Source organism: Stegastes partitus, unplaced genomic scaffold, assembly GCF_000690725.1.
Source record: "Stegastes partitus isolate 25-593 unplaced genomic scaffold, Stegastes_partitus-1.0.2 Scaffold1397, whole genome shotgun sequence".
NCBI classification, from domain to species: Eukaryota; Metazoa; Chordata; class Actinopteri; family Pomacentridae; genus Stegastes; species Stegastes partitus.
This window is the reverse complement of record NW_007579128.1, coordinates 147,527-164,039: the sequence shown is the minus strand read 5'-3', so window position 1 is coordinate 164,039 and position 16,513 is coordinate 147,527. Positions and strand designations below refer to the sequence as shown.

General features: G+C 42.9%; 1 protein-coding gene across 2 annotated transcripts in view; it reads left to right on the top strand.

Annotated features, from left to right (window-relative positions):
- Positions 1 to 16,513, top strand: part of atp2a3 (ATPase sarcoplasmic/endoplasmic reticulum Ca2+ transporting 3) — a 52,723-nt gene that overhangs the window by 19,527 nt on the left and 16,683 nt on the right. For both annotated transcript variants that reach the window (XM_008299268.1, XM_008299269.1), the window contains exons 4-8: positions 2,500 to 2,604; positions 4,566 to 4,704; positions 9,096 to 9,176; positions 9,463 to 9,548; positions 9,862 to 10,326. In XM_008299268.1, coding sequence (XP_008297490.1) covers positions 2,500 to 2,604; positions 4,566 to 4,704; positions 9,096 to 9,176; positions 9,463 to 9,548; positions 9,862 to 10,326 — 876 coding nt within the window. The remainder of the gene's footprint in view (positions 1 to 2,499; positions 2,605 to 4,565; positions 4,705 to 9,095; positions 9,177 to 9,462; positions 9,549 to 9,861; positions 10,327 to 16,513) is intronic.

The following is a 16,513-nucleotide window of genomic DNA, read 5'->3' as shown; positions in this document are numbered from 1 at the left end:
ACACACATATTTTACATCATCAGATAAAAAGCAAGACACAGATCTGAACTCTGTTGTCATCTCTAAGGACCTTTACGACGTAATTTAGCTGTAAAGTAGTTTAATATTTGGTTGACATTAAAAATGTTTGTCTTAGAGGTTGAGGTTCATTAAAACACACGAGTCTCCCTGTTTTAGAAGTTAGCTGTCCTGCCGTTCAGTCCCCTCACGGTTTCATCCGAGAAGACGCCGCGACACCGAAAGAAGCTGATCTCTCTAAATCCTTATGTAAATGTTCATTTGTGTGTGATTTTCCTGCCATCCAGGAGCTCTAGTGAACAGGATCTACCCACTGCCACGAGTTGCAAAACTGGGCTTCGCGAGGAGACAGTGTTTTAAATTATTCCAGTTCATTCAGTGCAATCCCAATGATTTTATTTTGCCCGGTGATCTCATTTCCTGCAGGATTTAATTTATTTTTATTGCCCTTGTCATTTCAGGCATCGTCATTGTGCTCTAGGCAGCATTACATTTTTGCGATCGCTTTGTGTTTGTGTGTGAGGATTTTTATATTCTGAAGGATTTTTTTTTTTTTTTCAATCCCACACTTCATTTGATTTAATTTAGTTTGACCATTTGGAATGAACTTGCAAATTTAAAACTTACAGGGTGAAGTAAAAAAAGACAGTCTACTGATAGAGAAACGCTCAATAGGCTAATAACAGCTGTGTCATTTCATAATATTTGCTTTGAATCCTGAGACCCACTGTGAAAAATAAGAATACACACAAAAACGATAAAAATAAAAAGCAGTGTGTTTTTGTGCTGGATCCAACAAATCCTGTCTTTTCTTGGGGTTTCAGTCTCTGCAGCATCTTTTCTGTTGCAGTGTGAAACGCCTGCAGCCTCTAACTATATATTTACTGCAGAAGAACAGGTTTGGACCCGCGGGCCATTTCGCAGCCTTTTTCTTTTGAGTGCTGGGGTTATGAATAGAGCCGGCTGTGAGTGGATCTCTCTTGGCTTCAGCCGCACTTCATCACCGGCTCTTTGTAGCGGAGGTCCGAGTATCACTGCAGCCACTACAGGCCAGTGAAGCCAACCGTTTCCAGTTCTGTTCAGTAAATGAGACCAATAATTAGCCAACAGGAATGTATAAACAGTTTAGAAATGATCCCGATAGAAGATGACAGGTTGAAATAATACGTAAAAGTAACTAATGGATAGACGTTAAGATAATTATCTAAATTAGCTAACAATAACCTAATAGATAAACATTTGTAATGACAGGCTAACAGTATGCTAATGGATAAACAGCTAAAAATAATAAGCTAATGAATAAACGCTTGAAATTATAACATAACATTAAGCTAATGGATAAACAGTTGAAATGACACGCAAACAAAAAGATATTAAAATAATTAGCTGAATTAGCCAAGCCAACAGTTAGCTAATGGGTACATGTTGGACATAATAAGGGAACAGTAAGCTAATGGCTAAACATTTGAAATAACGGGCTAACAGTGTGCTAATGGATAAACAGCTAAAATGATAAGCTAATGAATAAATGCTTGAAACTATAAGAAAAGAGTAAACTAATGGATAAACAGTTGCAATAACACTCAAAAGGTAAGCTAACTAAAAAGATAAGATGTTAAAAAATAAATTAGCTAAGTAACCAGTAAGCTAATGGATAAATGTTTGAAATAATGAGCGAACGGTAAGCTAATGAATAAACAGCTAAAATGATAAGCTAATATTGAGCTCATGATTAAACATTTGAAAAAAATAAGAATATAACAGTAAGCTAATAAATAAATAAACACACAAAAGGTAAGCTAACTAATACATTTTTGAAATAAGCCAACAGTGAGCTAATGGATAAATGACTGAAAAATAAAGGAACAGTAAGCTAATGGATAAACGGTTGAAGTGATATGCTAACAGTAAGCTTACAGATAAACAGTAGAAATAACAAAAGGGGATGGATAAAAAGCTGAAGTGATTCACAATCTAAATATATGTTCATGGGTAAATAGTTGAAAGAACGAGCTAAAAGTGATAAAACATGGTTGAAATAGATGCAAAGCAGTGGAAATGATTTACTAAAGGTAAACTGCTTAATGGATGTATGGTTAAGATAAGCATGGGTAGATAGAACAGTTGAAAAACCATCAAAAGGTATGAATAAATGTCAGCTCCAAGTTTGAATGCAAACTTGTGGCGTATGTGAAAGTACTTGTGTTCGTCTGACACGACTGTGGGGGTGAATCAGACAGAAAATGCAGCGACTTACTGCTAAATGGCAAACACTGACTGGAACTAAGCTGCAGCTGATCTGTCCAAATGCCATTTCAGTTTGGTTAACCTTCTGCAGAATTTCCTGCAACAACACCATTTAAAAATATATATATATCTCCAATGTTTTAAAGCAAATCTTCCTCTGAAAATGTTTTTGAGCTGCCATAAGTGGAAGTGTGACATGCTGTCTGAGCTAATGTGTGCTGTATGTCCATCTAGGTGTTGGCTCTGTTTGAAGAAGGAGAGGAGACAACCACCGCCTTCGTGGAGCCTGTTGTCATTCTTCTTATCCTCATCGCCAACGCTGTCATTGGGGTCTGGCAGGTGAGATATGCTCCTCACCCAGTGTGTGATGGTGTGATTGGTTCTGTCCATTTACTGTTCACATGGCTACCAAGGTCGAAAACGGCAAAGATGGTAGTAAAGTTAAAACACATTTCCTCTCTACCGGCTGTTGCAGTGCACATGGAGTCACGGATGTTTTCATTCCTTGACCTACACTGAGCAAAAATATAAATGCAGCACCTTTATTTTTGTTCCCGTTTTTCGTGAGCTGAACTCAGAGATCTGAGACTTTTTCTGTGCAAACAAAACACCTATTTCACTCAAATACCGTTCACAAATTCGTCAAAATTAGTGAGCACTTCTCCTTTGCCGAGATGCCTCCATTGCCTTAGGCTGGCCACTGTAAAATGGTCAGTTTTATCACACAGGTTTTGAGGGAGTGTGCAGTTGGCGTGCTGACTGCAGGAATGTCCACCAGAGCTGTGAATTGAATGTTCATTTCTCTACCGTAAGCTGTCTCCAAAGGCGTTTCAGAGAGTTTGGCCTCACAACTGCAGATCAAATGTAACCACACCAGCCCAGGACCTCCACATCCAGCATCTTCACCTCCAAGATCATCTGAGACCAGCCAGCATAACCAAAGAATTCCTGCACAAACTGTCAGAAACCGTCTCTGGGAAGCTCCTCTGCATGCTCGTTGTCCTCATCGGGGTCTCGACCTGACTGCAGCTCGTCGTCGTAACCGACTTGAGTGGGCAAGCGCTCACATTGGATGGCGTCTGGCACTTTGGAGAGGTGTTCTCTTCATGGATGAATCCCAACAGACAGTGCGTATGGCGTCGTGTGGGTGAGCGGGTTGCTGATGTCAGCGTTGTGAATGGAGTGGCCCGTGGTGGTGGTGGGGTTATGGTGCCATTCATCCACGAGCATCACCTCATGATGCAGCGTGATAATGCACGGCCCCATGCAAGGATCTGTACATAGTGCCTGGAAGCTGAAAACATCTCAGTTCTTGCAGGGCCAGCTCACCAGACATGTTGCCCATTGAGCATGTTTGGGATGCTCTGGATCGGCGACCGCGTGTTCCATTCCCGCCAATATCCAGCAACTTCGCGCAGCCATTGAAGAGGAGTGGAGCAACATTAGCAACATAGCATCTTGATATGCTACACCTGTGAGGCGGATGGATCATCTCAGCAAAGGAGGAGTGTTCACGAACACAGATTTAGACAAAGTTGGGAACAACATTTGAGTGAAATAGGCCTTTTGTGTACATAGAGTTCAGCTCATGAAAAATGGGAGCAAAGGTGTTGCATTTATGTTTTTGTTCATCAGAATCAGAATCAGCCTTAATGGCCAAGTACGTACACAACATACAAGGAATTTGGTTTCGGCTGTTGGTGTCGCCCTAGGAATTTGCACGAAAAATAGCAATAGGAAAATTTAAAAATAAAATAAAGTAAAATAACTGGAGAAAGAAAAGAATAAAATACAATAAATATTAATAAAAAATAAAACAAGATAATAAGACAAATGTATACAATTGAAAAGTTATGTTGTATATTGTATAATGAATGAATGAAAAATACTTTATTTATCCCAGAAGGGAAATTTCGATAAGTATACATTGTATATTGAAGATGAAACCATGCTAACGTGTGCTAACATCTGCATGTTTAAAGCAGTCGGGTTTGTACATAAAGTCAAAATCACGCAGCTCATTCAAAACAGCCTCTCCATTCATTTGTGTTGGAGAGGAAGCAGGAATCTTTGATGCACCCATCTCAATCAGCATTACAGGACAGAAGACATTGCATTGAGTATTTCTTTTACAAAAGCACCTCTTCCCCCTTTGTGTGTTTGTCTTACACATTTTTTTCCTGATACAAAGTGCACAAAGACCTTTTCATGCATACCTTTATTGTACAACATTAGGTTAAAAAGACTTTTTCTAATTGTCCTTGACGTGACTTTTCTTCTTCACACCTCTCTCTGCACAGGAGCGCAACGCCGAGAACGCCATCGAGGCTCTAAAAGAGTACGAACCAGAGATGGGGAAGGTGTATCGCATGAACCGCAAGGCTGTCCAGAGGATCAAAGCCAGAGATATCGTCCCGGGAGACATCGTGGAGGTGGCAGGTTAGCTGCGGCTGCACCCAGCCAAACTCTTACTGTCACTCACTGAGACTAATTTGTGCTTCATCTACCTCCGGAGGACTCTCTGCTGCTGTCACCCAGCCGCCTGTGTGCTCCTCTTGTCACCGACATGCACAGAAACACTCGCACAGCCTCTGCCACCCATTCATAAGTCTGGAACCACTGTTGGAATATCTCAAACTGGATTACATAAGAGTCTTTTCTCTGAATGTGCAGGTGCCAGGGCTGCTATCCAGTTGTGTCTGTTTGTGTGTGTGCGAGTGGCTGTGGTCAGTCCTTGTATTTAAGGCCCAGTTTAATTTTCCACAGCTTTCCCCTTTCCCTTCGCTTTCCATGCTCTCAGTCTCGCCACCTGGATGCTGCTGGATGTTTGTCAGCTCCTCATTCACACTCCCCCCCCCCATGTTACATGCACATACAGACAATCCCCCTGCTGTAAACTCGCCCATGTGTGGGCAGCTTCGGCTAAAAATAGTCCGCTTGTCACTCTGGCTCCAGAACATCTGTGTATGCCAGAGTAAATGTGCACACACACAGGGCCAAGGAGATCAATTTGCCATCAACATGACCGGTTTTTTGGAGTGTAATCCTGAGCTTTGCATGGTTTGCGATTCGTCTCGGGCGGCTCTGAGCGATGTGTGGAAAAGGAGGGAGCGTGTGAGAGATGGCGGCGTTCATTCATAATCACAACACAGAGAGGCAAGCAGAGGGATTATACACAGCGGCGGTCGCAGTGAAGGCTTGGATTTCAGCTCAAGGTTTTTAAAAGTGAAAATTAAATTATCCATCTAAAGTAACCATCAGTGAAGGCTCTCAGACCATTCCCCGCAGGCGAGTGGGTTATAAATAATATCCTCTAAATATTCTCTCTCCCGCTATTTACAGAGAATGTAGTTTAATAGACTTATTTAGTGACGGATGGCACTTGCTTGGAATTTGGGGCTTGTTACAGCCGGTGTCCACAGCCAGGCGCAGACAAGCCCACACAGGTAGCGAGCACCGAAATGACTCCACTCATCCCCCCCACCACCACCACCACCACCACCTACCGCCACTACCATCACTGTCACTGTCAACACCAACAGCATCACCATGACAACACTCCGCTCATCTGTGGTACTGAAGTTCACGACACATGGACCATCTGCTGTTTAAATAAGGGCGATGATATTATTGCTGACTGTCAGCACCTGGTGGTGAGGACCGTCCTGTTATGGAGTAACGAGGGCGCGTACAGCCAAAGCAGATCATTTTGATATTTTTTGCAAGGGCAATGCTTTGGTTTCTCCTCTTCTGCTAATCACTGAACCTTGTCCCTGAAGTTTCCTAGCCGTAGGCGTGTTTACACCGTTAATTAGCAGAATAATGCCTCATTGGCTTGACCTAAACTCATGCAAACTTAATGGTTGATAGAAGAAAGACAGTTTATACCTAATATGGAATAAGTTGTACAAGAGGAGGAATGATAGCGGTGTTTTTGTAAAATATACCCCGTCATGTATTCAGCACTTCTTTCTGTCTGACATAATGTTGTTGCTAAGCAGTTTCCAACAGGGGTAAACAGCTGAGGTAGAGCCACACTCGTCTCACTTAGAAAATATGTGTGTCAGGGATCTTCAAGCTCGCTCCACCGACTGAAACATGTAGGGATACGATGACAAAGAAAACAAACGATTATTTTGGTAACTTTGCTCCATTGGTTTCTCAGCCTTCCATGCTCTTCACATCAGCCCGTGGTGGTGGTGGCTCCATGGCAACTCCATGCTAGGGGGGTAAAATAAACAGCATGGAGGTATCGGAAAAGGACGATGTGCCTTTGAGGAGAGAAAAGAACATAAATATATTTACTTAAGTTTCCACCTCTGCTGTCTGCCTGCCTTCTTGTACGCTGCCGGCGATGCCAGCCCCGGTTACGACACAGTTGTGATTTGCGCCTCTGCTGGAACTTTCCTCTTTTTTTTTTTTTAAATGGGTTGAGTGCCGCGGTCAGGTTGTCAGGAACTCCTCGAGGGTTTACACAGACCTGAAGAGAAGGAAACCTGCAATGAGCCATTCCCACTAACAAGTCACGGTTCTCCTGCATGTGAAGGAAGATCCCTTCTCCAGCACATTACGCAATACTTTCAGATCTTGTTTGGAGTCCAGTTTGACCGAATGGAAGGAGAACGCCGTCTGCCCAAAGACGCTGACTTCATCGTTTGTTTTGACGAGTCAGCATATTAGTGAACACACGATGATTTAAAATGCTTTTTCCTGCCGTTTGAAATTCAAAGCGCTGACGAAAAAACATCCAGACAAATTTCTGATCTTTATAATATTTAAAAGTCTGCATATCTGAACTCGGCGTGACTGTATTAGGATTTAAATTTCTCTTCTAGCACATGGAGGATGTCTGTGGGAGGCCGTGGCAGAAAGGGGAGCCAGAGTCTGTGGGTAGGCGTTTGAAAAAAAGCCTCTCTTTTCTGCCCTCGGCCAGTCCTGCTACAGTGAACCTGTAGCCCCCAGCCGTCTCCCACACAAACACCAAACACACTTCCCTCCCCCTCCGCCTCTCCCACTCTTGTTCTCTCACAAATCTGTGGATATCAGACAGCGAGATGTAGAGAAACACGGAAATCTCTCTCTCGTTCTCCATCTCTGTCTCCCATCAGAGAAAAGATGTTGTAAAAATTCACCTCGAGTCTCAGAACACTCAGGAAATGTCAAGAGGAGATGATGGAGCTCGGAGAGATCAAGAAATGAACATTCAGGAACTTATCAGCATGAGGCCACCTTGAAAAGTTTTCACAGTCAGGTGTGCCCATACAGAAGACGAACTCCCCGTTTAGCGCGTGAGCGATGAAAAGCAGAAAACCAACAAGACGTCCAGTCGTTTTCATGTTCATGCAGATTTAGTGGGGAGTCCTTGTTTTTGTTGCGCCGAGGAGCACTGACGGCTGAGGACTCTTGAGTTGGCATTAATGAGACGCTTATTATACAGAGTAATGAGGAGGTCCTTTCCCCTCTCTCTCTGTCATCCTGGAAAGAAACAACTAAAGAATGTTAAATCTGTCTGCAGCGATTTCCCCACTCCTCTGCTCTGAGATCATCGTCGCTGATTGCATCAAACGATCCATTTTTCACGAGCCTGCTCCGTCCCGCCAGTACGAGAATGTTTCCATTAAATGTTCATCGTCGGGCCGTAACCACGAGGAAATAATAAGCGTTTTGTTTTGGGGCATTAGATGCATATAATTCTCCGGCTTTGAAATATGGCTTTAATATGCGGACTTAATAAGCGGACTGTTAGACTTGTGGTGGAGAAGATGAAAAGCATTTTATACATTTAATGAAACCTTCGTCTGTAGTTTATGTGTGAGGAAGTAGTTGCATCGGAGGAACGGCGAGAGGTGCAGAGGAAAAGAGAGAACAAGAGGGAGGGCGGGAAATAATCGATCATTTTAAAACAGCAACGTGACTCCATCAAGGTTGTATCGAGCTGTTGTTTACCTGCGGCTGCAGCCCGAGCCTGGACTGAACCCACCGATGTTTCTTTGCTCAAGGATTTATTGTTTGAACACAGACATTCAATAAGGTGTAACCGAGTGTTCACCTGCAGCAGTGCTTACAGGTGCAAGACTTTCCTGTAGGGTTCAGCACAAGTCAAATCTTTAGTCAAACTTATTAGAAGCACATATTGTCTCTTCACTCTCCCGTGTCTGTCTATACAGTCAGTAGTAGTAGTGCAGAAGCTCATGGTACCCATCGGCTGCTCTGGTGATATCCCAGCCTGTCCTCTATTGCCACCGGCAGAGTCACACTGTCACCCTTTCAGTCATAAAGGTTGACATCTACTAGACAGAGCAGTTTTGATTTATGCACATCCTAATGATTTTCCTGAGCCCCTCATTTGTCTTTTGAGTGACATATCTCAATAACTATTGGATCAAGTCAGTAGGGGCTGGACAGGGCAGTTGGGGACCTCCGTCCCACTGCCAGGCTTTGTGTTGTTGGTCTCTTCGGTGCTTTGCTGGAGGAGGGTCTTGACCAAAGAGTCATAACTGTTGAATCAACTGTTGTTAAATTTGCCGTAGATATCCTTTAAAACTATTACAACATCCTCAGTTCTGCTCTGTTCTCACTGTTTTCTAATTAGCAAATGTTGGACATAAAAATGGAGCAAAAAATGGACATAATGGTTTGAAAATCTGCGTGTTGTTGCTGTGAGCGTGATGATGGTATTTACAGTTTGCTGCGACAGCCTCACTCAGCTGCTAGCACGGATCCAGACTCTTGTTGACCTTCAGCAGACGTGCTTTCTTTTAATATTTTGACATTCATTTTTAATCATCTGAGCCTGATGGGTTTTTATTATTTCTTTTATTTTTTGTTAGTTGGTGACAAGGTGCCTGCTGACATCAGAGTGACCTCAATAAAGTCCACCACCCTGCGGGTAGACCAGTCCATCCTCACAGGTACTTCTCACGTCTCACCAGTAACCAAACAATTCTGCTTCAAGGCGTTCGCCTAATTGTGAAGGATGTGCTCTAGTGCACCTTTTTATTGGATGAATTTAGAAGACCTGAAGTCATAAGCAATCTACAAAAGTGTGTTTTTGTGATATTGTCTGTGATAATTTCTCCCCCTTTAGGCTGTGACTGTAACTTTGTTTGGCTCTAACACTGTTGAAAACATTGGTCTAATCATCACCTATTACACTTGCAGATCTAATCCTGCACAATATAATCCTGTTTTCTTTAGGGGAATCTGTCTCCATCATCAAACACACTGACCCTGTTCCTGACCCCAGAGCTGTCAACCAGGACAAAAAGAACATGCTGTTTTCTGTAAGCACGTCCCCCGTGGCTCCTCGAGTAATGCTTATCTTCTGCCTTCATATCAGGAACAGATGTCATCAAAGACAACGTTGTACAACCAAAACATCTGATTACATAGTTACTGCTGTTTTTAGAAGATGTTACGTCACTTCTCTGGTGATCTAAAGCCATGTCTTTTGATGTACACTTATGATTCATTGCTCCATTTAATTTGGAAATATCCATATGTATTTGGTCAAAGAGATAAAAATTTCTTAAATATTCAGTTTATGAAATGTATTTCTACTTCTTTGTACCTATTCCTTGATCTTTCTCTTCTCAGGGCACAAACATTGCGGCAGGTCGTGCCATAGGTGTCGTAGTGGCTACGGGTGTCACCACAGAGATCGGTAAGATCCGTAACCAGATGGCATCCACAGAGCAAGAGAAGACGCCGCTGCAGCAGAAGCTGGACGAGTTCGGACAGCAGCTCTCGAAGGTCATCTCCCTGATCTGCGTGGCGGTGTGGGTCATCAACATCGGCCACTTCGGAGACCCCGTCCACGGTGGCTCCTGGGTCCGGGGCGCCATCTATTACTTCAAGATTGCCGTGGCCCTGGCTGTGGCTGCCATCCCCGAGGGCCTGCCTGCTGTCATCACCACCTGCCTGGCCCTTGGCACACGTCGCATGGCCAAGAAGAACGCAATCGTTCGCAGCCTGCCCTCGGTGGAGACCCTGGGCTGTACCTCTGTCATCTGCTCTGACAAGACGGGCACCCTCACCACCAACCAGATGTCCGTCTGCAGAGTAAGTGGCAATCAGGAATCTAAAGATGCCTTTGGCTGAATGAGGATTTGACCATAGATAGTCAGCTTACCTCAGAGACTTACATACTATTTCATATCTTTAACACATCTGAACAGGTTCACAGGAGCACAAACTGGTGAATTAAATTTCCACATGCTATCATATGAGTGACACTTCTAAAAAACCAACGGGGAATTCCTTCTGAAAAAGTCTTATGGAGGTGAATTCTACAAGGGTTTGCTGTTCATTATTAATGTCAGCCTGTACAGTTCACCCATCTTTCTCCCCCATGTGTGTTTTTTCTTTTTCCCTTTCATGCAAACGCGCCTTAGAGAAGGTTGGAAAATCCTCGTGGTGTTGTAATGTTTACCTGCACTTGGCAGATTGGTGATAGCTAATGGTGGAGTAATACAGACTGGCATGACCCAGCAGCACCCAGAATATCACCAGATCAGCTCACACATGCACCAGGAAGCTTTCCAAAATGTCACATAGCCTGAATCAACACAATACGGTGATCCGTGCCACGAACTTCTCTGTAAGTTTCAATGCATTAATGATGTATATACGGTATAATTACACTGGACAACAAACACTGAGAGATCTTATCCACAACTATTCATGTGTATTTCTGTAGCATGTGGCCTCACCCTGTTCTTTGTCTGTTAGTGTGTGTTTGTGTGTGTGTGTGTGTGTGTTGCTTTATTACCAACTTTACTCCAAGCACAGAGTAAATGCCAGCGCTGCTGTTTGTCTTGGCTCCTGTTAAGTGTTCCACGCACACACACACACACACACACACTCATAATCTCAGTTAACACCTCCTGCCCTTCCATCCGCTGCCTAACCTCTCATCTCAAATAATGACCTCAGAGTTACTGGCCAGCCTGAGTAGGACAGCATCATACGCTGCATAAGTGTCTGACGCCACCTCAGCACACCTCAGGTTTGGCATTGTGGCCATCTTGGTTTTCTGTAGCCAGCAGTGAGCATATTTATATGAGAGCATGGCATACCCGCCTTTATCACCTGTTTCCCTCAAGTTGTACAAAAATGAACGCCATTTTGTATTTGAAAAGTTTTAAAACTAGCAATTGAGACCATAAACTCATTAGGGAAAAGTTTGCTCAGCTAGTAAATCAAATGAGAAGTAGGGTCGTTTTCTTATAGATTCTGTTTTTGCTTTTAGAGGAGTCGCCCCCTGCTGGTTGCTGCAGAGGTCCTTCCACAGTGGCGTCATTTTTCAGACGATCTTTTATATACAGTCCACGAGGAAGATGTCAAACTAGTGATTGAGACCATAAACCTGTTTAGAAAGTGTTTACTGTGTTAATGACAGACGATTTTTATACAACTGGACAACGATCAGAGGGCTCTCTGAACATTCTGCTCATCCGGAGAAAAGGGTCAGAGAGTTCTCCCGTCTTCTAGATGTCCGGAGAAGCCTTCGAGCATCTAGAATATTTAACCAGCTTGAATATGAGAAGCTGACCATTTAAATCAACAGCACAGAGCTCTGTACGAGGAGCAAAATAGCTGCAGGTGCTGCGGCTTCCTCCCACAGTCCAAAGAAATGCTTGAGGTTAATCGGTGATTCTAAATTGTCTGTAGGTGTGAAAGTGTGTTGTTTATCTCTCTGATTGTCCTACAGACTAGTGGGTTTTATATGTTTGGAGAGGACTCGCTATAATCTGGAAAACCAAGGTGAAAAAAACTGAATTCGTATTTCAAAATGGAGTTCAAAGGACTGTGCAGTTCCCCCTTACGGTAGACTCTCTGCGCTCGGCGTATGAAAGCCCGCCCCTCGTTGCTCCCCCAGATGACGTGGAGTGTCTGTGTGATTAATGCGTAGCTGCAGGGAGTTCCCTCTAGCAGGAGGAACACGGAGGAGTGATCTCACCACAACCCTGAAACCCTCCCACACACAGAAAAAAAAAAAAAGAGTGAGGCAGGCTGGCACTGGGTAAACATTGACCTTCTGCTTCCACCTATGCTCCTTGGCTTGCCGCTCTCGGCTCTCTGGTGGGAGATAACACATACACATTCTCACAAAGACAAATCAAACTTCCGCTTTTCAGTTTTTTTTTTGTTTTTTTTCATGGTGTTTCCTGGAGATAGATTTTTTTTTTTTTATTTTAGTGGTTATTTAACTCGGCCTTCCTCATGCTCGTCGTGCCTTCAACACACTGCGCTGTTTTTATAGTTTCCCTGCGTCACATGTTTGCCCGTGCTTATCCATCTGTGCTTATTCCCGGACTGGTCTCCAGCCAGTAGCCCTGATAGCGCCATGTGTCTCCCTGGCCTCGGTGGTATCCCCGTATCGGCAGGATTTCCAGGGATTCCCCTCTGTGTCCTGACTCTGTACTTCCCTTTTCCCTTCACACACACACTCACACACACAGGGTTATCCACTATTCATCCCCACACAAGCTCAGAGGAAGTGAGTAGAAAAATACAAACTTCTGCCACTACCATTTAGTCACATGGATCACACTGTGCCTTGTTTCCTTGGAGACCACAGCGGATCAGATAGTGAGAGAAAACTGACCACGGATGAAAGAACAAGCCTAATTTTATTCCTTAGGCTCTGCTTTGTGTGTGTGTGTGTGTGTGTGCGGTATGTGCTTTTATGGAAGTCATTGGGCCCCTGAGTAGGTATTGTTGGTTTGTGGGAGAATGGTGGAACAGAGAGTACCAAGCCTGATGACCTTTGTGAAATTAAGGATTGAACAGAAGGTTGAAGCCGTGTAAAGGGCAGCACATCCTGAAATGAAACTGAAAATCAAGGATTAATGGGGTAAAAAAAAAAAAAAAAAAGTTAAAGATCCTGTTTGCACATCGGCACTATGACCAGCTGAATATTTTAGTTAATTATAAGTTAGAGATGGAGTAACAAAGTCGGAAAACTTGCGGTACGGTGTGTGGTTTAGTCTGGCAAGTCCAAGAATTCTTGTGGCAGCAAATACTTCTTGAGCAGCTTTATCAGTAACACAAAAGGCGTATCTGGTTACAGCGCAGCCAAACAAACGAGACTTGTTTTAATAAAGTCATCCTTTTTTCCATGATGCCACCAGAGTGAGTAGTTTCCTGCACAACAGCAGGGAACGCTAAAAGGTGTCGGTTACCTTGCAGGAGAGTTGAAGGTGTGCAGCTTGTCGCCTGCAGCTCTTCATCTAACGGCTCGTGAGGCTGCGTCTTCCTTTTCGCTCGCAGAGATTGGCTGTGAAAAGATGATGAAAATAACTATTTGCAGTTTTGATGAGCAACTTTGGTCAGTGCTTACTGTGGTGGCAAATACTTCTTTGTGCGTTTTTTTGTTTCAGTGTTTTTCACCCGTCAGATGTTTTGTACGTGAGCTGGCAGGACTGCACTAAGCTGGGTTGTGGCTGCCTCGTTCCCAAAGTTAGCTTCCTGAGATTAATTACAAATTAAAGTATTATGTAAGCATAAGCAAATATTAGGTAATAAGATACTTGACACGGCGGTTAGTTGTTCATACTAATGCTGGACTTGAGGCTTTTATCAGTTTTATCTTCTATGCATTGATGAAATGCGTTCCTGTGCATCAGAAATGTATATTTGAAAGTTTTTATTCAATGTAAATATATTTAAAATGGCTTAGACGTAACTCTTCAATATCTTGTGTGGCTCTGTAACGTCTCTGCCTCTCTCTATACCCAGTGTGCAGTTCAGCACACCAGCTCACCTACGACTTTGCTTAAACACTTAAACTGATCACGAGGAAGAGCCATCATACGGAAAGACTGGTTCCTTAGGTTTGTTAGGCATGAAAACTGTTTCAGCCATGACGTTAACTGCTCATTTCACTAATAATGTGTCTTATAGCATCGAAAAAAACCACTATATGTATATGTTATCAGTCTAAAATATTCATTGATTTTTACTCGAGGGGCCTTTGAAGCAGCTCTCGTGAGGCTGATCAAAATAAGATAATGGAAAGCAAAAAGTGTCTGCATGTGTTTTCATTTTCTGTCAATCTGTCGTGTAGGAAGGCAATCTAAATGTTGTGTTGGTATAGCAGACACTATACAGAGAGTAAAAGCTCTATATCGAGCAATTAGGTCATCAGCATGTAAATTGCAAAACCAACTTACCTCAGATGTGGTTAAAGTTATTAATAATATTTTTATACAGCTCTTGTGTGCCCACAGTTTTTTTGTTTTTTTTCATTGATGTGGATTTTTTTTGCTTTTCCTTTTTCAGACGCTCTTAGAGTTGTACAGGTGAAGGAAAGTCATAGAGCTTCAAAAGTCCTTCTCAATAGTCAGCTCTTGATTGAATTTCAAAAAGGAAAACAGCATTACTGCATTGTGTCAAAGCTGCAAACGCAAAAACTGCATGTTCTCAAGAAAAACAAACTATAACGTCATAGAGGCAATAATAATGATTTGGTAAGGCAGTTATTTATAAGCGTTTCATCTTGTCCAGCCCAGACTACATCAGTGGACTAAATGTAGTAACCCTGGTAATAATTACTCCATTAAAAGGCTTAAACTTACCTTTTAGGCTCTGGTTCTGGAGGAACAACAGCTGCCTCCCATCTTAAGTCTTGCATTGATCTTGTGTTCTTTTTAAATTGATGGCTGCTGTTAAGTCAGTGACACACACACACACACACACACACACACACACACACACACACACACACACAAACTCAGAGAATCGAGAAGGAAGGAAAGTTTAACCAAATGACTGCTTCATTAATTCTTCAATCAGTGTGATTTAATTGAGTGTTAAACAGCGTTAAGCCAGGTCGTAGGGGTGTCTAGCTTGTGTGTGTGTGTGTGAAGTTGAATATTAATTAAGGACTGAAGGTCAAGGGCAGTTTGTCATCCTATAGTAAATTTATGTATGTCATTCAGATGAGGTGTTGGGATGCACAGAGAGGCATTGGACTGTGAATGATGGCGTACCTCAGCCGCCGCACTCCCTCTTTGTTTTATCGATATATTAGTATTACGAGTGCATCGTGAACCGCCCTTCCTGTGGGAATTTCAGGAAGAACATTTGCCAACAAAGCAGCCAACAAAGCAAATCCTTGGACAGCTCTGGGACTGAGCTCTTTCTCCTATCTTCACTGACTTATTCTTTGTTTTCCAGCGGTTAACTGGAGCGTGTTTGGCAGCGTGAGTGACTGATGAAGGCTTACATCCAGACGTATGAGCGCTGCAACTCCCATGTTGCGTTCATGTGTAGAGATGCTAACGCGAGCACAGGGGTGGAAGTACAGTGAGCTGCACAAGCTGGTATACATTGTGGGGTTGTTTTCTGACTGAATCATTGTAGATTTTCCTTCAGTAACCTTTTCTTTTAAGCCAGTTCTTCCTATATGGTATTCCAGCATCTGATTTTCATAATGCTTTCCTGCTGGGCCTCACTTGGTCTAGTGTGGCCAGAAGTTTATGATGGCAAAATTTAGATTACTGTAAGTGACATAAGCGAATCACTTCACTGACATTATGCTTTGCTCTACTTGTGCTTCTTTTACAGCACATTTTAGCATTTACTTTTGTCCCGTAATTGCCCGTTGGCCACAGTAACCGCCGTGCAGACCTCATATAGTCTCGCTTTACCTGATAGTTAACATAGGCACGTCACTGTAGCCGCGGTATGTCGTCTATGGTGCATAGAATTTACTTCAAAATGACATTATTGCTCAGGTGCACCATGACACAAAAGGTACATATATTCCTGTGCATTACTTTACATGCGTTTCCTCTTGACTATGTGACCGTTCAGTGAGCGTTGCATGACACTTGTTGCTATTCATTAGAAGATCTCTGCTGTATATTTCACCTTTACATAGTTTATAATCAGTTTTTAGTGACCTGATGGATGTGTGTGAATTCAGTTGTGTTGCTATTCCTGAGGTCATCGTTAATGGAGGTCGTGTTTTACTGCAGGTGTGTCACAAATTTTCTTTTGCCTTCCCAGTTTACATACATCAGGGCAGCAGAACCTTAGAAACAACGCTGAATATAAGGCAACACTTTGACAGTAACTATGACTCCAGTGCTGAAACATAGACTGGAATTAGGTTCTTTATAAATTATATTGTAAATATAAAATTGCCATCAAAGTCGTCATAGTTATCATGAAAGTAGACTTCATGCTAAAAAATAGTTGTATTGGATTGCCTTAGATTGTGTGGTTGATCCTAATAAAG